General features: G+C 44.7%; 1 protein-coding gene across 1 annotated transcript in view; it reads left to right on the plus strand.

Moving 5' to 3' along the window:
• pou2f2b (POU class 2 homeobox 2b) overlaps nt 1–24,188 on the plus strand; it is a 38,145-nt gene extending 13,957 nt beyond the window's left edge. The window contains exons 2-17 of the mRNA XM_070834824.1: nt 14,399–14,464; nt 14,628–14,662; nt 15,195–15,251; nt 16,197–16,316; nt 16,561–16,665; nt 16,735–16,896; nt 17,236–17,341; nt 17,464–17,555; nt 17,688–17,837; nt 17,956–18,097; nt 18,232–18,380; nt 18,901–19,098; nt 19,266–19,468; nt 21,189–21,257; nt 21,599–21,672; nt 23,679–24,188. Of these exons, the coding sequence (XP_070690925.1) occupies nt 14,399–14,464; nt 14,628–14,662; nt 15,195–15,251; nt 16,197–16,316; nt 16,561–16,665; nt 16,735–16,896; nt 17,236–17,341; nt 17,464–17,555; nt 17,688–17,837; nt 17,956–18,097; nt 18,232–18,380; nt 18,901–19,098; nt 19,266–19,468; nt 21,189–21,257; nt 21,599–21,672; nt 23,679–24,007 (2,057 nt within the window). The 3' untranslated portion in view covers nt 24,008–24,188. The remainder of the gene's footprint in view (nt 1–14,398; nt 14,465–14,627; nt 14,663–15,194; nt 15,252–16,196; nt 16,317–16,560; nt 16,666–16,734; nt 16,897–17,235; nt 17,342–17,463; nt 17,556–17,687; nt 17,838–17,955; nt 18,098–18,231; nt 18,381–18,900; nt 19,099–19,265; nt 19,469–21,188; nt 21,258–21,598; nt 21,673–23,678) is intronic.
• The last annotated feature ends 869 nt before the right edge of the window (nt 24,189–25,057 follow it).

The raw sequence follows: 25,057 nt of genomic DNA on the forward strand, positions 1-25,057 counted from the left end.
TTCCCTGTCTCCCCCCCACCCCCACCCCCCAACTCCCCACTTACTGTTTATGCCACCTTGGGTCTTTGACTTCGCTTTGCACCATAAACTATGTTTCTATCTCTTTATGTTTGTCATTATATGTATCTTTTATCTCTGTCGTTTGTTTCTCTCAATTGGTCTGTCTATCCTCTGACTCCCTCCCTCTTTCTCTCCCTCTCCCTCCCTCCCTCTCTCCCTCTCTCTCTCTTTATTGATCCAGTCATAGTTTTCTCAGTCTTCACAGTACTGGGCCGCTCTAATCAATACAGATAATTGTCTGCTCTCTCTCGATGCCAAACATAGTCTCCCCTTCTCCCCTCTCCCTCCCTTTTTATCAATGAACCCCAGTCTTCCCTCACCCCGACTCACCCGCCCCGCCCTCCCCCCTCCAGTCAGGGATTCCCCCTCCCCTAATGATGGGAGATAACCTGCTTTCTTTACCGATTTTCTCCCACCCGCCCTCCCCCCCACACACACATCCCTACCTCGCCCGCCACCTCCCTTTCCTCCCTCGTTCATCGATTACCGTGAGAGTCAGGGCCCGGCTCGACCGCCCTACAGATGTAAACACACACAGTGCTCTTGTTGTGGTTTAGTTGCCGTTCGACTGCTTCTTACGTAACGGCCTCTTGGTTAATCAGTGGGACCCGAAGGTTTTCGTGTGGTCACGGCAGCTTTCTATGATGTCTTGGACCCATGATCATCAGGAGGATGATGCTATATGATGTTTGTGATGTCAAGGCAGACGACCTTTACTAGTGTAAGGCCCCAACCCATATTATGATTGATCCTTTTTTTCCATACAGATTTTATCTGATGCTGATGGACACATGACACCACTAAAAGATGCTGACACTATAGCTTGTATAACTGACAAGTAAAATAAAAATGATTAGAGCCTGTAATAAAGCAGCAAAAGTCAAGCCGAGCCAATTTAACTTAGATTACCCAAAATCAGAAACTTGTCTCAGATGGCTTTAAAATCTGCAGCCCCTCAATTCAGGCAAGGAAACCCTCCACAAAACAAACCAAAAGAAACCTGACACACACAGATACAGACGCACACTAAGTGTTGTGTAAACAGAGTAAAAAGTAACAGTATCACAGTTAAACTGTGGAGAAACAGAATGACAACTCTGAGTCAATAAAGTACCTAAATGTATTTAGTAAGTAAGTAAATATTAAGTGTAATGGTGTTTCAGGATAAATGTAGAAGAGTGAAGACAGGAGTGAGCAAGTGAACGTCCACAGTTGGACCCAGTGCAGCATTCATATTCTGTCTCTACATATGAAATCCTACATTTTTAATAATGCATCCACCCATCCAGTCAACAAGGCAGGTTATAGGCCTGCAGGTTATTGTACTGTCTGTCTGTCTGTGTGTGTGTGTGTGTGTGTGTGTGTGTGTGTGTGTGTGTGTGTGTGTGTGTGTGTGTGTGTGTGTGTGTATTCCTCTATGAATCAGACATGTAGCATCCAGCAGAAGTCTCTGATGTATACTCTATCACTGAACTCAATCTGGAGCTACGCATAAACCACACAAGCAATATCAATGACAATATATATACAATATATAGAGTATATGTATCCAATGTTTGCACAAATATCTCTGCTGCAACTGATAGCTGAGGCAATGCCGTGTTTCTGTTTGGTCTTTACCACAAGAGGAGTAAGTGAGATGGAGTTGGAAAAGGGAAGAAACCGTTTCAATCATGATGTCAGTTGAAAATTGAAATGATTTGCTGTATTATGGGAAAACAGAAGATAGCGAGAGCAAATGATTTGTATTTGAATTGTAAGAGCGTATTGGAGTCTTATGAATATGTTTGTGCATCGGTGAGTTATCTGTATGATTGCATGTGAGTGTGCGTGCACATCTGAGACAAACAGAGAGAGTCTGGGGGCTAGGCTCAGGTTTACACGTGTGCGAACAGGCTAAGCAGGGCTTAAAAGGGCCAGCAGCGGGATGGGGAAGAGAAAAGACCGGTGGAGGGAGGTGAAGCGGGGGGGTTATATTGTCCTGGAGGAGGTTTAGGGGGGTGGGTTGGGGTTGGACAGGAGACAGCAGGGATCCTCCTCACCCCCTGGGAGTTGAACCTACAACCCCCTAACCTTCCTCTAGCCCTCTGGTCATGGACTTGAACCCTGTAACCCCCCTGATGGACAATCTGTTCTTCTCCCCAGCCTCGCTGCAGCGCTGTGCATGCCATTAACGGATAAATAGGCTGTGTGTGTGTGTACAGATGGACACTTCCATGTATGAGTCAAGTGTTTGGTCAGTTGGCTGTGGCTTTGACGTTGGGTCTTGCCCCCTTTCTGTTTAATACCTGTCAAACTGAAGAGGTGAAAAAAGAAGCCTGAAGTGCGGTGGTTGGTTATTTTTGTCACTGCTTTGTTGAGGTCTCTGTTTTGCAAGCTGGTGTGAAAGGTGATTTTTATTTACTTTTTTAAAATTTTGCTCTTTTGGAAATGGTTAAATAGAGTATTGAGTGTGATTCACGTGGGCGCTCTCTGTCTCTAGTGGATCCCAGCTCCCCAAGTGTCTCTCTAACGAAGACAGGAGCGGTGAGGTTTATGCATGTTCGGACCCGGGTCATTCTTCACCTGCCAACAAAATCATTGTCACCCCAGAAAATAATGGAGATACTGTGGTGAGGAGGACAGGACAGGGGACAGTTACTGAGAGGAGAAAGGAAATGGAAGGGTAAGGAAGAAAGGAGGAGGATGAGGGCTGATATATGCCTCTTGGTCGTTTTTTTTCCTTCTCCTTTATTTCTCTATTTGTTCCCTTGTTTGTGTTTGCGGGCTCTGCTTATCAGATCCCAGCTCCATTCAGGGCCTCAGTCAGGGGAAGAAGCCAGACGCCTCCATCTCTCTTTCATTCAATCTCTCTGTTTCTCGTTCACTCTTGCTTTCTCGTGCTCTCCCTCTCCTAACCTTTGAGAATAAGAGCCTTGAATTTGAATTTCAGAGCGAGCGAGCAAGAGGAGGGTTTGGGAGGAGGTAGAGGAGGAGGGGAGTGAGCAGGAAAGGAGGGGATGCTGGGAGGTGGATGAGGGGGGGAGTAGTTGGAGCCACGGTCGTTGAGAAAGGGCCTGCTCAGCGCGTCCCCCGGCCTCCCCCCTTAGAGGGGCCCCGATCGATACAAACTCGGAGCAATAAAGCTTTCCCCCTGTCATCTCTGCAGAATACAAAGCAGAATAGAGAGAGGGAGAGAGAAAGAGAGGGAGAGAGAGAAAGAGAGAGAGAGAGAGAGGTGAAAAGCTGTTCCGCTAGCCAGACCAATTTCCTAACCCCCCTCCTCCTCCTCGCTTGCTTCACCACCACCACCACCACCACACCATCACCATCACCTCCATCACCCCCTTTCCTTACCTCCTTCTTTTTATCTATCGCTCTTTCACCTCCTTCCCCAAATGCACATTATATCCCCCTGACTGTATAGCTGAACAGCTATCTCTCCATAATAAATACAGCATGAATAAAGTATACAATAGATTCCCTGTTTCTCCAACTATTGGAGAAGAGAGAGGTAGAAAGGGGAAGGTGAGGGAGGAAAAGTGGCAAAAATGGTGGTGTGAGGGGGAAAGAAGTAAAACAGCCAGGGAGCAGGATGGATGGAAAAACAGTATAGTTATATCTGGGGATAAAGTGTGTGTGTGTGTGTGTGTGTGTGTGTGTGTGTGTGTGTGTGTGTGTGTGTGTGTGTGTGTGTGGAGGGGGGAAGGATAGGGATAAGGTAGAGAAAAGGAAGGAGGCACTGGGGGGGAGAGGGATTGCACCCAGAGAAAGATGGATGTAGCGATACAGGTAGAGAGGAGGTGGAGGAATATTGATGAGGAGGAGGAGGGGAAGAGGAGAGGAAGAGCCAAAATGTGCGGCGACGGGTGAGGGAGGGAGCGAGCGAACGAGAGAGAAAGAGAGCGAAGTGAGAGAGAGAGGTGAGGGGGTCAAACAGCAATCCCTTGAATTGAGAGCCAATTACTGTAATTGTAATCTGGATTCAAAGCATAGAGACACAGCAATGACAGGCACACAGAGCACACACACGCACAAAACAGACAAAAGACAGTGTATGTTTGTGTATCTACATCTCTACATGCTGTGTTGATTGTTCAGTGAAACTGCAGATGTGCATGCGTTTTGTGTGTGTCAGTGTGTGACTTCTTGTCCCCATTCTCCTCCACTGAATGGCAGTGCAGGAGTCAGCCTGCCAATCAACTATTGTACTCTTGTCAATTTAATAATATTTCTGAGCGCTGACCTCCACGGCGCTACAGCCATTTCTCTAAATGTGTGTGTGTGTGTGTGTGTGTGTGTGTGTGTGCGTGCTCCTATATATTTCTCTGTCTATTCCTCTTTCACCTCAGTCTAACCCCCACCCCTCCCTCCCCCTCTATATCCCTCCCCCGGTCCCTGTCTCTCATTCTCTCCTTTATTAGAAGAAGATAGTGCGAATCCTTCATCTCTCCTCCACTAATTCTCTCCATTATTGTCCCTCCATTCAGCCCTCCGTCTCCCTGCACTCCTTCACTTGCGTCCTCCTTTCCTTTCTCACCATGATCTATATTGCTTGCCCGTTTTTTGTTTCATTTTATATATATATATATATATATATATATATTTTTTTTTTTTACCCTGGCCTCCTTCCTGTCCTTTCCTGTTATGCTTTAGCTTTCTCTCATTCTTTCTCTCACTCTATCACCTCACACAGATGTCACATCCCTATCTTTCCTGCTCTCTTTTCTCCCTTGGACCTCATCCCTCCATCACCTTATCTCAACTTCCTCGCTCTCATCCTCTTTTCCTCTCTACGCTGCTGAGGTCCCTTTTCCAGGCCAACTCTTCCTGCCTCATTTTCAACATCGTCCCTTTTTGCTTTTTCATCATCATAGGCTCATTTTGTCAACTCTATGTCCCCCTCTCATTCCTCACCCTCCCTCCCTCCCTCTATTCTTCCGTCCTTCCTCATCTCTCTCTCCCTCCCTCCACCCTGTTCGTTCCCTGGGGAGGTCAGTAATAATGGTAGTGATGGAGTGAGAGAGGGAGGTGCGATTATTGTCTTGTCGGGAGTCAGAGGAATCGATCGGCCCAGAAATATGAGGCGCGAGAAAGAGCCGCTGTGTCAGATACAATAACCACCCGCTCCCGGGGGCTTACACACATGCATACACACACATTTAGACACACACACAACATACAGACACGTACCCGTATTCGACACGAGCATACACATTTATTTGGTTCGGCGCAAGTGCAGACACTGACACACACGCACATTTGTACCATCTTTCTTTTTCATTAACACAATGCACAGACATCCCTCTTCTTCTGTGGTGGAGGAGAGTGGCGAGGCAGCCCAATCATCTACATGCTTTGATCTGAGATAGAGCATAGAAGTAGATCTGTTCTGATCATTCTTCATGCACAGATAAAGGGCAAGGCGAGGAAAATCGCTCACACACCTTTCACTCACGTAGCTATAAACAGACATAAACACACACATACACGCGCACGCCGCACACACGCTCGCACTGAGACCTTTCACTGCTGTTGCCTGGCAACGTGGCCGAGTGTCCAATCCGAGCGGAGAACAGTGGCCAGTGATGTCACAGCTGCTGCTGACCAGCAGGTCTGAGAGAGAAAGAGAGACAGAGGAGGAGAGGAGAAAGTTTAAATTGGAGAAAGAAAAGAGGGAAGGTCGCAAAAAAAAGAGTGGGATGATGATGATGAGAGGGTTTGAAGGAAAGGAAGCAGAGCAGGTGAAGAACAGGCCAAGGTGAAAGAGGGGATGGGTGGGCGGAAAGAGTGCAAAAAAACACAATGTTGCCAAAACTAAAGTACTCCCATTTGCTTTGTATTTTGATAAGGAGGCTGATTCTACACAGCAGCCCACTTTGTCTGTATAACTGAACAGTTTAGTCTTACGTGGCCTCAATGCACCTTGAGCTGGTGATGAAGGCTACCAGTGCCTCCTGGTAGTCCCTCTGCTCTTGGGCAAGAAGAAGAAGAAGGAGAAGAGGGGGTGATAGGAGCGGGGAAAAAAATTGAGCTTCAACCTTGGTTGCGCCGTGGGAGAGAGCGGTGTCTGTCTAGACAAGCCCGACTCCCTATGGCCTGCCGAGATGATGTACAGAGAAGGGGAATCGTGTGAGAGAAGGATGGAGAGGCGGAGGGGCCAGAGGAAAAGGAGCGATTGAGAGGTATTAGGACAGGAGAGGAATAGGTGTTGTAAAGGTGTAGGCGGTGTGTATGTGTGTGTGAGATGGCGCAGGTCCCAAGGTAGCCAACAGTGTGAGTGTGTTTTAGCCCCTGCTGCTTCTCATACAAAACCTCAACCTCTGTAGTCTCCACACTGCTAGGCCCACTGTTTATAATCCTGCAGCTCCTCATGGGGCTACACCTGCACACACACCTATACACTACACTGGATTTTAAATCTCTCACCTTGTAGAATAGAGTCTTGCTGTTGGACTGCGCGCAGGACTTGGTGGGTCCGTCACTGAGCCGTGCTCTGTCCCCGCTATAAGAAGAGGAATATGATGGATTATATGAATTAGAGCCAGTGTGTGCTCCAGGCCTGAGGCTGCACTAGATATAGGAGGGCCGAGCCATAGAGGGATGCTGAACTGGTTTGGAGACCTCAGAATTGTCCCTGCAATGACCCATTATACACACAGTCTCCCCCTACCTTCCTCACCCCCAACTAACATCATCTCTCCTATATTTTGACCCCTGTCTGTCTCCCACCTTCATTCCAGTCACTCTTTCCTTCCTTTTTCTCGACTATTCCTATATTCCTGTTTTTCTCTCTCTTAGTAAGCCCCAATCCTCCCTCCCTGCCTCTCCTCCTCTCTCTGACATTGGAGTGATTGATGGCACTCTAGAGGCCCCAGCCTCCCCCCGTCCTCCTCCCTGGGGTCCCACCATCAGATTGTGTGTGTGTATTTATATAAATAAATACGCTGGTGTGTGTTTAGTATTTTACAAACATAACTTCTGGTGGTTGTGATCACTCTGAGTAAACATAGCTCATATTCCCTGATAAACATAATCCAAATAATACTTTTAGTTATTTATTCTATTTTCCAGGTTGATAACACGTTATCTAGTATGGTTTAATGTGTCGACTTCAGTTGCGACCTTCCATCTCCGACCATGCCGTCGGCCCAATATCATTTAAGTGGCAAAGCTGGAGTGTTGCTAGGTCTGGTCTCCATGGTAACCAAGGCTCAGACCTCCTTGGGGCAGGAAGGGCCCCCCACGGCCACGAACTGTACAACACACACACACACCCAGATTTACCAGCCACCTATTGGAGCTGCTCAAACTAATATGCACACACAGACACACACTTTGGTAGTAATGTGGGTAGATTGGAGTTTGAACAAAGGTCACGGCCAAAGCCAGGCTGCCCAGACGACCTCTGACCCAGAGAAAGGCCCCCTCCCCGATGAGCAGTCTGCCACTGTCCTCAGACAGGCCTGGCCGCTCATACACACAATTCCTCTCGCTGACCCCTGATTACTTACAGGTTGACCAACAAATCTTGCCCTCATGCCCTGATGAGGGCCAAAGCTTTGTCATGAAAATAATGAGGCCAAATAAATTGGTGAAATTAAAGATTTGTCTCAGGCCTCAAGTCTGTTTGATGTCAGGCCTGCAGGTGTTGGACTGTTTGATTGATTAGCGGCACAAAAAAGAAAGAACTGTGAAAACATCTCCTACTAGCGCTGTAACTAACAATTGTTTTCATTATCAATTTACCTGCCAATTATTTTCTAGATTAATCAATGAGTAGTTCTATAAAACATCATAAATACAGCGAGAAAGCCCAATCAGAGTCCATAGTGACATCCTCAAATTCAAAGATTTTTAGGCTAAAACCCAAAGACAACCAGTTTGCTATTATAAATGGAAAAGAAAAGCAGTAAATCATCAAATTTCAGAATTTTAGCACGAGAAAAATGTCTGAATTATTAATAGCTTAAAAAAATAGTTGGTGGTTAATTTTCAGTTGGTCAACCAATCACTAATTGACTAGTCGCTTCAAGTCCAACTATTCACCAAAAAAATACTGTGCATTTGTGAGCTCTTGGTTAAGCTCTGTGTCTATTTCACCAAAGTTTCTATACCGACAGTATGAGTTCATACTTACATATATGTCAGAATATCATTCGTTTGTTTGTCTGTGAGGACAGATTTAAAAAAGATGTGCCTCCAGTGCAGTCCCGTATGCACTTCTCTCTGAGCGTGTACACAGGGCTGTTGTAAATCACCACATAAAGTATTTATAAGGTTAAACTTGGGAACTCTGCTGCCGTTAGCTTTTGAATTAGTGAACTCGGACCAAGGGAGAGGAAAGGGGAGGGAGGGGGTGATCAGCGGTCTGCCTCATCTCCCCCTCCTGGAGCCCGTTGTTTTACTTGGATTAGAGAATCAAGAGTGCCACCTTATGGCCAGATCGGCACACTGTCAGAGCAGCACGTCGACACTTTCAGATTTGAAAATCTAGGCAATATTTCTGCTGAAACGTGCTATTCTGCTTCCTCGAGATCATTCCCACGACTTCAGATTTTCACTTATTTAGCAGCTTCTTAGTCTCCTAATCCTAGTGGGTGGCACTGATCATATCGACTTTATCTGCAATGTTCCACTTTCATGCCACATGCCACATGTAAAGATTCATGGTGTGGTTTTCTGTGGTGCATCACTGTGCAGCCCACAGTGTGGGGTGGTCAGTGGTACAATGAGTGCTGTGACTGTCTTTTTCCTTCCGCTCGGGTTAGAGTGGAGCTGTGGCTGGTAAATGTAGCTGAGGATGTCTCACATCTTCTCTTGTTGGTGCCGACCTTCCTTCATCAGACCACCGTACACCCACTGATATACTCCCTAACAACAACCCCAACAACAACCCCGCAGTCAGACATAGACACAGATGTGACCGAGGAGGGATGGTGATGACTTATGGGCAGAGAAAAAAAACAACAAGTTACAAGAGAGCTTGTTAAAATAGCCTTGACTTCAGGAAAAACTCTGATCAGTAGACTTTTTGATAGGCTTTGAAGGTACACTGGCTCTATATTGTACGAATGTATCATACACTCTTCGGTCAGAATGTCAAGCTTGCTGTTTTTCTCTTGCGTGAGTGAGGGAGTGTGTGTGTGTGTGTGTGAGTGGCTGTTTCCAGCCACGCCATCACTTTCCATCGGCACCCATCATCCCCCTCTTTTTCACCTCTTCTATCGCTTCGATCTCCTCGCTCTCTCACTCTCTCCCACTCTATAACCTCTTGCATGTCCCCCTTTCTTTTTTTTTTCTTTCTTTTTTTGTCTTGTATTTTTCTCTCTTCTGTGCCGAGTTCCTACTACTCTTTTGAGGCTTACTTCCTGTTATGTTGCAGGATGTGGGGAGGAGGTGGGGCTTGGGGGTGTGGACTGTTTGTGAGAGAGAGAGAGAGAGAGAGAGAGAGAGAGAGAGAGATTCTCTCAACCATATGATTTGATACACTCCTCCTTTTTGGTTACAGAGAGACAGAGGGAGGGAGAGAGAGAGTTTTCTTTATGTAGTGTGCGCACACACACACACACACACATACAAACACACAAACTCTCACACAGACACAGATATGACCAAGACAGCAGCAATAGCAGCAAAGGACTTCTCCAGTATGTGGTTGCCAGGTGAGTGACTGTCTGTGCAGCCCTCTCTGTGCTGGCCCTCATTTACCAGGACCAATTAAGCTTTGCGTGAGGGGAGAGTGTGTGTGTGTGTGTGTGTGTGTGTGTGTGTTTGTGAGACTGAGAGAGGGAGAGAGAGTGAGGGAAGAGATAGAGAAAGAGAACTGTGTCTACACTGTTGATTAATGCCACTGGGTCTAACAACCTGAGCTAATTAGAGAACATCAAAGAGCAAGAGATGGTACGAAAGATATGGATGGATGGATGATGGAAGGATGGATGGATGGACGCCTGTCGCAGGCAGAAGGAAAAGGTCAGACACCTCGCCAACCCATAGCATGCCTCTGTGTGTGTGTTAGTGTTTATACTGAATACTGAAAAAGCTTGAGGAATATACAGTAAAAGAGTTTATTTGAATTGTCTTGCTGAAATGAAACTTACTGGTAATGACAAACTAGCGTTGCATATTGTGATTATTTTTCATTTGTCATCTTTATGTCTTTTGTCTAGCTCTGCGGTAGTGTTGCATTTGTGTTCAGTTTGGAGATATGTATGTGATATGGTTTCTCTCCGTGCAACTTTGACACTGGTGTTAACTTTCATTGTGTGTGTGTGTGTGTGTGTGTGTGTGTGTGTGTGTGTGTGTGTGTGTGTGTGTGTTGGGGGGGGGGGTGCACTTATTATTGCTTTGTCCACTTTCATATCTAACTTTATGTAAATTATTTTTTAAATAATTTAAAGCACAGAGCTACAAAGATCTGTTTCGATATTTGAAAATTGATATGAAAACAAAGCAGAACAAAATGTGTCTGTTGTTGCCCTACGGCCTTGTTTCGGTGGTCAGCTCAGGCTGAGAGAGATGGCAGACACAGTCTCACTTGACCGACAAAAATGAGCACTGGAGCAAAGCATAGCAGGCTGTAAGCTGACTCACCAATTACCAGAAAAGAAATTTAAATGTCAATTAGCTCATATTTCTCAGTGTTTGATGTAAAATTACAAGTTTATCTGAAGGTGTGCGTTGTTTATCAAGGAGCGTTTCACCGGTTAAAAACCACTGAGTCACTTTTTAACCTGATGTGGCCACTGCTTTGACCTTTATGTTACTCTGACCAGAGTGTCACATCCTCAGCACCACACAAGAAGAAACAAGAAACACTTCACTGGCTCACACTGGTCCACAAAATACATCAAAATAAACAAGATAAAATAAAGGGCAGTATTCGTGTAATAGTTCAGAAGGTTAATGCAAAAAAATGTGTAGAAGAATAATACAATTTTGCTCAGTTAAAAAAGACGCATTTTGAATAATTGTTTTCACGCGCTGCTGTCTGAGTCATGTTCAGGCTGATTAAACAGTTCAGCGGTTCCATTAATTTATGCCAGAATCATATATGAATAAATGAGGAATATTAATTGTTGGCTTAGGTAAAGTGTACATATTCTTTTTGCCTCCTGCAATTACAGCCTTGCTGATCTGCTCAAAGTACATTAGTGAAAAAAAATATTTTCTTTACACTGAAAAATTAACATAATTCTGAATACAGTTTAAACTGCAAGGAAGGTCCTCATTGGCAAAGGCCTGCCGCAGTGACATCTGTCTGAATTTCAGCAGCATTTGCTTATATTCATGGGGTGTTCAGGAGCCCACATTTAGCATTTTAAGTATTTTTTGTGCCGTAAACAATGCAGACAGACAGTAACTCAACACTGATGGAAGAACTAACACTGTCAGTGGCACAGACGATAATGAAATGTCACGGCCTTGATGGTCAGCCTGCTGCTGCTGTGACATCTCAGGTTTTTCCATTAGCTTCTTACATGATTGTCACGTTTTTCTCTTCAGCTTAATTCAAAAATTCTGCCTTTATTGTGTATTTATTTATTTTGTGTTCAGCTACTCATGTCATTCTCAAATTTTATCATCAACTTCATCCTCATACAGATGTGCTGGAGCTGTTTAGCCGGATATCTGAGTCTTTTAAGTCTTTCTTTGATTTTGAATGAAACATATTTCTTTGCAATCAAAATCGGCACCCCTCAGCGCTGCTTGGTTTTTGAAATCCGTAGTTAGTAGGTTTGATGACTCCAGTTCCCAGATGCCCCCCTTGGCGCTGATGTTGTGTCCTGAATCAGGAAGTGGGGTGAGGGATGTTGGTGGGGGGGTGAGGGGTAGTTGCAGCAGAGTTTCATCTCAGCCAAAATACCCAGAGGAGAATAACAGAAACAGTCCAGGCTGAGCACAGACACTGTTGTCCCTTGTTCCTTTCTATTGCATCATTTATTCATGACACAGGATTATACAGCATTAAATTTGGCCTGTTTAAGATACAGTGAGTGTGATGTAGCTCTCTGGCCTCAAGATAAACCCTGAGCTTTGTTGTAAGATTAGCATAGACTGCAACAGCTTAACAATGGCCAAAAAAATGCCTCTTAACACTACTGTAAAGTAAGTTTTGTACCACACAGACGAACAAGCAGCCACAAAAATTATAAAACCATTCATAAAATGTGACTCTGCTCTGTGTCAAGTGTGTGCGCAGCAATGTGTTTTACAAGAGAGGGAGGTTTTAAAAGATTGAAAGAGTGAACGAGAGGGAGAGAGAGTGAGAGAGAGCAGGCTAATATTAATAGCCTCGCTGACAGTAAGTGTTGGGTTTAGCACTCTGCGTTCAACCCGGTACAAGGGGAAGTCGGGAGGGGAAGTGAGAAAAAGACACAGCATCTTGATATACTGTCCCACCACTGTATTACTGACCACATTATCCACCATGCTGCTGTCTGTAGGCCATTTTAAACCATGAATCAATACACACCTTCCCCGGGTGTCCTGAGAGTGGGCAGTACAGTACAAGATGCAGCACTTTGGGAACTTACATTACAGCAGCTTTATGAGCAGGACTATCATTTTATATGGAGGATTAGCTTTGATATTGTACACTGCACATATTGATGATTTGATAGTCCCATGTAATTCAAGTTGTTATTAATTCTGTTCTGTGTCAAGAGTTTGTTTAAGTTTTAAATGTGAGCATCTTGGGAGGAATGCGCTATATTTTGGCTGTAGATTCTGTGGCTTTTCCCCCATAAATTGAGCAACATCGGACAATTTTAACCATGCCATGCAATACCAAAACAGGAGCAGTATGTAATGCTGGAACAACCACAAACTGACCCCAATAATAGATTGACCAGATGTTTGCATCCACATGGCTGGTGACCGAATTATCTTTTTGCAGAAGTTAATTTATTTGAGGGAAATCCTGTGGTCAGTGTGCGTGTGTGTGTGTGTATTCCCTGACCCCAGGTTTTAACTGTGGCGGCAGAGTGGAGCTTTTTTAACTGATCGCCACTTCCCCCTTCTCCTAAACACACTGCACGCAACAAAGTCCACTCTTCTCACATCTGTTTCACTGAAAAAAGTGTGTCTCTGCAGCTGAATGTGCTTTTGAGCTGAGAGTGGCTCATGTATTCTTGCCTTTATGATGACTGCAACGGAGCAATGTTTTGCTTATTTGAAACTGGAGGTCAATTGAGCAGGTTTGTCATCGTCTCCATGTGTTGCTGCTGCCCCCCGATGGTGAAAACCATGCTTGATCACTTGCTTGTTGGCATTGCAGAGAGTCAAAAGAGAAATACATTTTCTGTATTTAGTGTCTCACATTGATAACAGCACAGCAATACGCTGATGGGAAGATTACCATTTGCCGTAGGGTCAATGATCTCTCATCTGCAACATCAGAAAAAACAGGAGAGATGGGGGGAGGGTGAAAGGGGAGTGAGAAACAGGAGGAGGGTGACTGAGAGAGTTTATTATGCAGGTGGCAGATATAATTAGTTGGTCGTTGGGCAGATTTGCATGTTTTCACAAAAGGGAAGTAGCTCTACGTGTGTGTGTGCATGTGTGTGTGTCGGGGAGAGAGAGAGCAGGGGAGAGAAAAAAGGTTTCAAATGGACACAACAAAAATTGTCTTACAGTTTGCGGTTTCAGACAAATGTAAAGTCTTGTAGTGAGATGATACCATCGGATGATTAACAAAGCTAAACTAGTACACACACAGAAGTATGTAGACATGTACATAGCCACACACACACGAATCCTCTCAGAACTCTTCTCAAATCTTTCCCATCTTTCCCACTCTCTCTGCTGCCAAAATGTCTAAAATTTATTTAATTCTTTTTTTTAATAAATAGAATTTATTAAGACTTAAATTTCTTGCCTCCCTCCTGTCATTGCTGTTGCCATAGGGACTGTCCCAATACAGTATCAACCAGGAAGTGATGTGGTCTTGTAATGAATGACACACAATGTGAGGCACCTCATAGTGCTGAGCTGCTCCCACGTAAACACCTTGAGTTAAATTTAGAACAAGCAAAGCCCTCAAGTCACCTACTCATATGTTAAACCACTGATTGGAAACAATGAATGAATGTGGGTTAGATTCAACTTGTGAGTGATTCAGCCACATTGTTTGGTGTACAGTGTGTAGGCCCGACCTGTGGCCTAAAAACACTCTATCACACAACCTATCCCTATACCCATGCCCTGGCCACACTATTTTCCCCTTTCGTCATTTAGATTCTGATCACCTACTTCGCAAATGTTTAATATTCTGCTTCTGTCTGCACTTTCTGTCTGACACAGATTTAAGAATCCACCTCAATGACTTGTTTATCTCTGTGTCTCCCTGTCACAGATATCAGGATGTCAAAGCCAGTAGAGGCGGAGAAAGTAGGGGCTGACTCACCACTGGAGGGCACAGGTAAGATGTGCTGTTGTTATTGTCAGCAAATATACAAGGCAGGTAGATATATGCATCGTATATATATATGTATATATATATATATATATCGCAGTCATCTGTTTGTGCGTTTGTGCTCTGATGCGTGATCAGTTTCTCACTTTTTCCTTTCCCACCTACACAGATTCAGAGCGGAATGGACCTGAATCAAATCACCAGGTACATGTGACTCCTGTGGTTGTTACGTATATCTTCCACCTCTTTCACCTACATGATTGCTGCACTGAAAAATATAAAAGTGTCAGCTGTTTGCTGGGCTGATTATTTCCATTATTGATCAGTTTGTCCGTTTCTTTCATTTAATCCTTTAGTCTGTATGATCTCAGAAAACAGTAAAAAAAAAAAAAAATGCACGCCCAGTTTCTCAGAGGCAAAGATGCCATCTTGACTTACTTGTTTCATTTGATTAAAAGTGCGTAATTCAAACATATTTTACTGAGAATTAAACAAAACGGAGAAAAGCAAATCCTTACATTTAAGCAGTCGGAAGCAGTGACTGTTTGCGTGTAGTGTGGTTTGTTTTTGCTTGATAAATCTCTAAAACCATTGTTGAAAATAAGATCAAACTTTATATGAAAAGGTTGATTAAGTAACTATTTTGTGTGGCAAAGAAAAAATAAAACATAATGTATAATTCAGGTCATTTTTGGCAATAAATTCTGATATGAAGTGTCTTATTCTCCTCCTGTAGGCTCAGTCAATGAAAGTCAATCTCTTTCCTCTTTCACCAAACCTGAGCAGCACCAAGGTGAGTGCGTGCGTGCGTGCGTGTGTGTGTGTGTGTGTGTGTGTGTGTGTGTGTGTGTGTGTGTGTGTGTGTGTGTGTGTGTGTGTGTGTGTGTGTGTGTGTGTGTGTCCATGTTGCTAAATTGCCCGTGCATTTGTCTCCAAGTATGTCTGGGCCAATGTTTGTGCATCTTTTGTGTTTTAACAACACACAATAGATTCATTGACATTATAGCTGCCTCAGCTTCGTATTCATTGCTATGCATTCAGCTGCTCTTTTGTCGTGTTCAACATGGAGGCTCATAATGTATCAACTCTCCACCCAGCCTTGAATGTAAACAAATTTACTTCAAACTAGGGAGTATGATGGCACTCTCCCTTCACAAAGCCTTTTGAGGGTTTAAATAAATCTATAATGCTACAACTCATCAAAAGGTGAAATCTTCCTCATTTGCATACCGCAGGAGATATGCAAATCGGTGAGCTGGCAGAGTTCTCCTTTTCCAGTTCCAACATGCCTCATCCTGGGAGGAAAGATCAGCCCTTTGTGCATGAAAAAGAGAGACTAGTAGACTGTCGAGAGGCACATTTCTGATCAGCCAACTCGTGACTGATTACGAACATGATCCGAAATCACACATAGAATTTAAAAAAATCTGCTGCCCATCACGATAAGTAGCCAGGTAGGTTTATGGAGTTACAGTTGTATGTTTCTAACTGGCCTTTTTGACCAGTTTTGGGAAGGTTGGTGATGTTGATACTTGCTCTTTTTTTCTGTGATTGTCTTTTTAGTGCTGGCATGTTTTTTTTATAGTTTCTCGCTTTCATTTTTGTTGGATAGTCATTGTCTAAAAACTGTTTGCAGCAATGGGATAATCAGAGTGCTCTTGAAATATATGTGCCTTTTTTAAAAAAAAAATGTATGTCCCTCTACATTCCCCCTCTTTGTTTTCTCTCTTCCATGCAGAATAAGATGGAGGAGTGTGGTGAGATGTCCCCGGCTCTTCCCCTCTCTCACGGCCCGACCCCCTCACAGACGGCCCTGCAACATACACAGCTCATGCTGACCGGCTCCCAATTAGCAGGGGTGAGACAGACTTACAACATAAGCACACAGACACACACTTTGCTTTGCCTTTATCCTGCTTGCTTCTCTTGTGCTGCTTTTTGAACACTTTCTACTACCACTTTCTTCTTTCTACTGTATCTTGACCCTCTCCTCTCCTCTCCTCTCCTCTCCTCTCCTCTCCTCTCCTCTCCTCTCCTCTCCTCTCCTCTCCTCTCCTCTCCTCTCCTCTCTCTCTCTTTCTCTTTCTATTTCTCTTCGCCAGTTGACAGCTCTGTTGCCTGCACAGCAGCAGTTGTTGCTGCAGCAGGCTCAAGCGCAGCTCCTGGCTGCAGCTGTGCAGCAGTCCAGTGCAGCCCACGCCGCTCATGCTGCCCACGCAGCCGCCCAAGCCAATCAGCAAGCTCAGGCAGCCGCAGCAGCAAATCAGCAAGCCCAGCAGCAACAGCAACAGCAGCAGCAGCAGGCGGTACAAACGGGGCAGCAGGCCCAGTCTCAGTCCCAGGGACAGGGACAGAGCACACAGGAACAGACAGCCCAAAGTGTCCCCGTCCCACCTCCTCAGCTCACCCTCTCCCAGCCAATCCAGCTCACCGCCCAGGTACTGACTGCCAATCAAAGCCACTTCCTGATCAGCGCCTTGATTGAGGAACCAGCCATGGAACTGTTCATCTTGCATGTCTATTGTATATTCCATGATTCATATTTTCCACTTTGCATGAATGCACACATTTTCCGTTTCTTTTCTCTCACATTATACAATAACAACGTATTTCCTCCTACGTCTAAGATTGCTGTACGTCCAAATCTGCTCCTCTCACCAGCTGTAGAGAGAATACAAACGGACACATTTTTGTATGACTGTGCTCTATATCCATCCTTGTAAATTCATAAATTCTTATTCTCCTCCTAATCTTTTTATTCTCTCCTGTTTGAACAGGACATCCAGCAGTTGCTACAGCTTCAGCAGTTGGTGTTGGTGCCTGGCCACCCGCTCCCGTCTCCTGCCCAATTCCTCCTCCCACAGGCACAGCAGGGCCAGCAAGGTGGGCAGGCCACTTACAGGGATAGCTTTTCGTGCTTTTGGTGGAAATTAGTTGGAGATGTTGACATAAAACTATTTTTTTTGTCATAATTGTAATTGATCTTGTGCTTTTTTTTCCCTCAGGACTCCTATCGACACCAAATCTTATTTCGCTACCTCAGCAAAACCAAGGGAGCCTGCTGTCCGCTCCAACTAGAATGGGACTCCAAGCACAGGTATGAGGAAACGTTCAGGCTTTTGTCAGTGGAAAAGGAAAACCCAGTCTCTGCACCAATGATAAACAAATACGTCTGTCTCTCGCTCTCGCTCTCGCTCTCGCTTTCATTCCTCTGACGTACCTGCCACAGCGAGATAAGAGTGTGGAGGTGAGCGGTGGTGGAGCCATGACCACGGTGTCCTCAGTGACCTCTCACCCCGAGGAGCCCAGTGACCTGGAGGAGCTGGAACAGTTCGCCCGCACTTTCAAACAGAGACGCATCAAACTGGGCTTCACGCAGGTAAGGAAAAACACCATCTGTGTGTGTGTGTGTGTATGTACAGGTTACTCTCTGAATGTCATTAGTCACTGATGTGTTTTGTCTGCACTGCAACTTCCTTCCATGATCTCCCTACCAGGGAGATGTCGGCTTGGCCATGGGGAAGCTGTATGGCAATGACTTCAGCCAAACCACAATTTCCCGCTTTGAAGCCCTCAACCTGAGCTTTAAGAACATGTGCAAGCTGAAGCCACTGCTGGAGAAGTGGCTCAATGATGCAGGTGCGCTATCATAAGAATAACAGTACCTTACATTCAGACTGTCGTATGCTTTAAATATGTTTTTATACTGTACGGCAATTTAAATTATTCAGTCAGTCTGTTTTCAAGTTTATGCGTTTGCTTTCCTTCATCAGAGACCATGTCCATAGACAGTACCTTGCCCAGCCCCAGCTCCCTGTCCTCTCCCAGTCTGGGCTTTGACGGGCTTCCTGGCCGCCGCAGAAAGAAGAGAACCAGCATTGAGACGAATGTACGTGTGGCCCTGGAACGAGCATTCATGACGGTAAGATAATTAACCTTATTATCCATCCATTGTCTATACTGCTTATCTTTAAGGGGAGCTGGAGCCAATCCAAGCTGACATCGGGCGAGAGGTGGGGTACACATAATCAATCACATGGCCGACACATAGAGACAGACAACCACTCATACACTATGCAAGCACGGGGAGACCATGTATACTCCACACAGAAAGGCCCCAGGTTCAAACGCCAGCAGCGCCACTGCACCACAGTGCTACCCTAACTTTATTATTAGTTAATGAAGAAAGAAAGAAACTCAGTAGAACTGCTTACTCGTATAAAATGATGATTAAAGATTATCAGCCGTTTCAAGTACAAAACGACATTGTGGCTGAATTCCTTTAATGGTAACTGAGTCATTATTTTTCCACAGAGCTTTTAAATGTCACATTCTGCTGTTTGTCTTCTTACAAATGATTTACATCTTGGCGTGTCTGACTTTTGCATCATGTGGCTAAAACAAAGCTGTTTCTGTTTCCTGTCTCCCCTCCCTTTCTGCAGAACCAGAAGCCTACCTCAGAAGAGATCCTGCTGATCGCAGAGCAGCTTAACATGGAGAAGGAGGTGATCCGGGTCTGGTTCTGCAACCGCCGGCAGAAAGAAAAACGCATCAATCCCTCCAGTGCCACCCCTCCCCTGCCCAACCAGCCTCCCACTGCCCCACCAACGCACAAACCACCCTGCTACAGCCCTCACATGGTAAGCATCCAACCTCGACAATTTGTCGAACTCTAATGGATGCAAATTCAGCGCAGCCCTTGCAGTATATTTCCTATGCGTGTTTGAATGATCATTGGTAATAAACTCTGTTGATTAGCTGTCAGTAGTTTCAGAGACCTGAATGTGTCTCTCCCCCTCGCTGCCAGATGTCCAGCCAGCTGTCGCAGGCCGTGACCAGTCTCAGCACAACAGTGACCACCATGTCCCCCGTCTGCCCCCTGACTTCCAGCCTCACCTCCACCCATCCCTCCCTCAGCTCCGCACCCTCCCCGGTGACTCCTCCTCCTCCTCCCCGCAGCACGGCCAGCCCAGCCACTCCCAGCCACAGCACACTCAACCTTAACACAGGGTAAGAGTCCATGAGAAGTTCACAGTATGCCACCTGGTATTCCCCAGTTTACCCAAATTATGGGAAAAAAAAAATGTTAAGAGGTATCTAGCCATTCAGGTAGTTTCATGTTTTCTTTGGCCCCATTTTAAGATATGTGCCTCTAAATGGGGCCAGTGTGCTTCCACAGAAGAGCTTGGCAGATGGTCAAACAGCTAATGAAACCCCATCCTCCCACACCTTTGTAACGTTGGAATGGAGGCTGCGTCCAATAACATCTATAACTCTCTTAAACTGACAATCCTACATTCACTCCCACTTCATGCAGCCAGGTGTGAGGAGGTGAGAAAGCTGGCAGGATTTGAAGTTTGACAAAAGAACCGCTCACTGCACTGTCAAGCTTGACAGTGCCTGATTGCTGGGAGCTGTCAGTACGCTGTGTGGATCTTTTGTCTGTTTTTGTCAAATTGATTATTTTTTCAAGCAAACGTGGCCCTGAGATTTGTGCCTCCACCCCCAGTCAATTGTATTTTGTTTGAGGTGTGGTTTGAACACACTATGTACAGTTTTTGTCTGAACTACTTTTCCCTGAACAAGTAGTCCCTATTAAAACTGTTCACCGTGTCTTCTAGAAATTTTCCAGAGTAATTCAAAACATGTTGCTTGAGAATTTCTCTCATATATTTTTCCCTGCTGTGAGCACCACAGTCAAAATTACATTTATCTCTGATGTACTCAAAGATGGATATTGCAAAACCTGAATAAACTAAACAAATCACACAGTATCTGCCTGGCTGGACACCACTGGAGATTGTTTTGTAATTTGGGTGAACTGACCTTTTATGTGTTACAGCTGTGTTTGGGTTTCTTTTACAGTGGCATATAACTTAATTGAAGGAGTCTCTGGATGTCTGTCCTTTGATTTTCTCGACAACCGTTCATCTAATTGACTTCACACTTGGCAGGTGTATTGCTTAGGACCCAAGGGCAGTGTCGAGTGTGAGCTCTTGAGATATTTATATTTATTAGAAGAATGTTACTACCACCGGAAATACACACTGTATAGTGTGTTGAGAGGGAACCCCTATTAACTCACTCGCTACAGTGCATTCAACCACAGATGAAGACAAAGAGAGAGACACAGAGATCGGAGATGTTACACTGTGGCAAACCCAAACATTTCAAGAATCAGCTATGCAATTTTCAGAGTGAATGCTTGTGCTCCTGGCAATAGTCTGATCCTAAATAGCTAGCTGTTAGCAATTACTAGGTATAATAAAGGCTAAGTATAAAAGGTCAAGAGAAAGTTTGTTTGGCTTAGCGGTTCTCGAGAAAACTGCAAGCAACAATAACAAAGGCCGAGCAATCTGCACCACTTCGTTTGAGTCATAATATTTATTAAAAGATGTCTGCTTCTCTGTCTGTGGTGGCCACCACAACGGAATAAAATTAGGCAAAACATTCAATCACACAGAACACACACTACAACTGCACATAACCACACATTTCCATAAACACACTCATCATGAATACTGCGCTGCACCATGATCGGTTCACCTGCAGTTTGTAGTTAAATGGTTATATACACACACACACACACACACACACACACACACACAGTGATTGTTTTGTGCTCACATATGCTGATATCCCAACATGCCATTGGGCACCACTGCTCCCCCCGTGCAGCAGTGCTTTTTAACCCTGTGTGTGTCTGTGTGTGTGGTTCTTGTGTTCACAGCTTATGGCGTATGGGTAAAAAGAACGGTGACGTGTCTAACTACATCACCGATTTTGCTGCAAATTTGAGGTGAATACGACAGAGACACTCACCTGCAGATGATACAGCACAACACACTTTTATCCAGTTCAGATTGCTGTGTTCTTGTCTTGCATCACTTCTATCCTTTCATATAAATGCACAGTTAATGACAGTTGTGGTGTTTCTTTCTGCATTTCTAACCTCTTGTTTACATCTGTACAGCCAACTGTCAGCAAACTACTGTTCTTTAAATATGCAGGTCTAGAGTTGTCCTTGCTGCTAAACTTGCTTTTTTTCTCACCTTTTCTCCTCTGCCTGTCTGTGTTCGTATATATGCTTGCACATGCATGGTGCTGTGTGTGTGTGTGTGCGTGCGTGTGACACAACAGGAACACTGTGATGGGAGTTAACACAGGGATGAACCAAGCCCTCCTCGGTAACAGTCCCCTGGCCACTATCCAAGGTGTGTGTGGGAGAGAAAGAGAGACACTGAACTGGGTTTATTTCAGGAGAGTCAAAAAGAGAAACACAAAACTTAACATCAGCACCACTAATAAGCAGGATATGATCTGGAGGTCAAGGCTGAGGTAGAGATGTACTTTATTATTTCTTTTTTGGACAAATATTAGGGTGACAGAATACTTAATAATGCCCAGAAAAGAGTGTTTATGGTCAGCACACAAGTAATACATTTCACTACTCTCAAACACTGATACAAACCTTCGTCTCTCGCACACTCCCACACGCATATAAATGCTCAAACTGAGACACATGCTGTACACGAAACATCCCCTCTCACACACCTTCCTACACTTGAGAACAATCCAAGAATAGCACATGAAGACAAAAAAAAAAAGTGTGCAATCTTGCAAAAATGACCACCAAACAGTCCCGACCAGCGTCAGCAGAGCTGATTTTTAATCATACTTTGCGGTGTGAGGACGAGAAGGGGGAGAGAGAGTTGTATTAAAAAGACAAGTGTGATGGTGAGTAATAGAGTTATGCATGGTTGGCGAATCAAATCGCACGGGTAGACTGCAGGCTGGAGACATGGATGGATAGGCAGTGGAGGGTGTTTGCTCATTCAAAGTATGACACAGCTGAAACAGGGAGAGTTGCAGAGAGGACGAGTGACTTATCTCACATGTGTTGTCACTGACATGCATGAATCCATCCCATCAAGTGTCTGTGTGTGACTGATTATCACGTTAATGTGTGGGCTAAGTTTCTGTGTGCGTCTGTGCTGTCTCACTCATCTTCAGCCTTTCATCTCTTCATTTCATCATTGGTCAACTACTTTATGATGATAATTAAAGGAAACATTCACCATAAAACAATTCAACGCAGATTAAAACACTGCTGAGGATGTTTCCTTCACTTTTTTAAATTTGTATGCGAATATGTGGACCAATAACGGACGTGATGACATAAAATGTTTAAACCATCAACTTTAAATGTCGGGCTTTGCTGTCAGACCCTCAGAGTCACAGAGCGAGAGCTACATTTGGGACTCGCCGTTTCAAAGCACTTTGATGTTCAACACTCACACACCGAGAGATCGATCACAGAAGAGGTAGATGTAGCAGTTTCTTCAGCAAAAGTAGTCGCAGCGGACCATAATGCAGTGCCTTTACAGGACATTTTGAGCTTTGAGTAGTCGGCCTGCTTAATGCTTCTCCTCCCATGGAAAAAGAAAATCTGTTGTGCTGTTGCTATGTGATCGCAAATATTATTAGACCTCATTCACTTGTAACACTTTGTGTCTGAAGCGCTGCATGAAGTGCCGCTCGCATCCAATCATGAACCTTGTTTCCATAACAACAGACCACTCATGTCAGCTTACCTGTTGCTGTGCTCCAACTGATCCCACAGCATCAGCTTGCGACAGATATTAGACAATAGTTTTTATCTCCATTGGCAGAATGTTGAAATTGTGGTTTTTTTAGAAAAGTTGAATATTTCTTAACTCTCACCTAAATGAGCCCCCGACCAAGAGAAAAAAAAAATAGCAGTCATACTCTGAGCGCCTGGTGGCCACTCCACCAACTTCTGCTGGATGCAACAAGTTCAGACACTTCCTGTGGCTCGGCTGTGTTCTGTAGGAAATTATTAAATTGAGTGGTGGTAGATGAGGAAGCTTTGGTGGACTGAAAGCATAAATTCAATATACAGAATTTCAGAATTATCAACAACTACCAAAAAGTGTTGAATATTGACAAAAGATAACAAACTTTACTAGGTGACAGAGGAGTGGAGGCAAGGCCAGAAAATAGAGTGGTGGATGCATTTGTTTGCCTGTTAAAGGGTCTGAAGGAAGGAGGATACATTTAACCCAAATGTTTCACTGTGAAGGAGCTAAATAATGATAATAAAAAAGTAAATTAAGATTAAGTCAAGTGCCTAAATAAATACCATGAAAGTAGAATATTCGCTTAAATTTTTCTCTTCTCTCCTCTGTTCCTCCAGCAGCCCTAGCAGCCAGTGGTGGCCAGCTGCCTCTTTCCAGTCTTGAGGGGGGCAGTAAGGTGATGCTGGGGGCCTCTGGGGGCCAAGGAGGGGGCCTCCCCTCTTCCCTCTTCCTCAACCATCCCGCCTTCCTCCACTTGGGCCAGAACCCCGGCGCTGGACTGATCAGCGCCGCTGTAGCCAAAGCCTCCCAGCCCTCCCCCTTCCCCTCGGCCAGCAGCATCAGCCCCACCCCCTGCTCCCCCTCCCCTTGCTCCAGCCCCGCCTCTTCCTGCTCCTCCAGCGAAATGGCACACAGCCCGCCATCTCTAGGCGGCGCCAAGATTGAGTGACCACGCCAAGGGCCAATCATAGAGGAGGAGGAAGGAGGAAACGACAACCTCGCCTTTCACACCAAAGCTATCTCTTTCTCTCTCTTGCGCTCTTCTTCCGTTATTTTATTTCGCAATGGTTCTCTCTCTCCTTCTCTCCCAGTCTTTCGATGCCAAAAATACACAGAATGAAAGAGGAGAGAGGGAGCGAAAGAAGTGAAAGAGGGGAGAAGGGAGGGGAAAAGGGGAAGATTGAAACCAAAAATCTTTATCTATCCAAACAGATGGAGAGGAGGCAACGTGGGACGTTTTTGTCAGTAACACGTGATATCGACATGGCGCCTCTCCACTCTTTCTCTCTGAATGAAAACAAACCAATGACTCTTTAACAAAGAGACGGCAGAGATGCATGTCGGAGCGCATAAACCAAAAATGACAAAAGATAACTTTACTATGTGACAAAGGAATGGCGGCAAGGACAAAAGAAGGAGGACTGTGCTTACGTTTTCCTTTTTTTTTTTTTTTTTATCATTTCGAAAAAGCTGCGGGTCTGAAGGAAGAGGCGTAGGGAGGATAAGTTTAAACCAAAAATTTACCTGAGGAGGAGGCGGAGGAGGAATACACAATGACAAAAAAAAAAAAAAAAAAACGACAACCATACCAAAATCCCAAATACCAAAAACCAAAAATACGGAGAGAAAAGCTTTATTCAAAGGACGTGTAAATACAGAAGCTATCCAGGACCAGGACTCTACTGCTACTGCTATTCACACACACACACACACACACACACACACACACACACACACATCAAGAGCCAATCCATCCTGCCATCCACTCATCCTGTCTGTGTCAGCTCATGTGTCTCTTATAGGTTTTCATGCTAGATATTTTGGATAATTTCGTAAAAGATTGTCACTGAAGAGTCAAGAGCTCATGTATGAATGATGGCCATTACTACTGTATCTTCATTGTGTTAGTCTCTTTACCTACCTCTGGTTCTAAGAGCATAGATTAGCGTTCCTCTCTCCTTTTTGTTTCCTATTTTTTACAGTTTGAGAAGTACAGTTG

This window comes from Pempheris klunzingeri, chromosome 8 (assembly GCF_042242105.1).
Source record: "Pempheris klunzingeri isolate RE-2024b chromosome 8, fPemKlu1.hap1, whole genome shotgun sequence".
NCBI classification, from domain to species: domain Eukaryota; kingdom Metazoa; phylum Chordata; class Actinopteri; order Acropomatiformes; family Pempheridae; genus Pempheris; species Pempheris klunzingeri.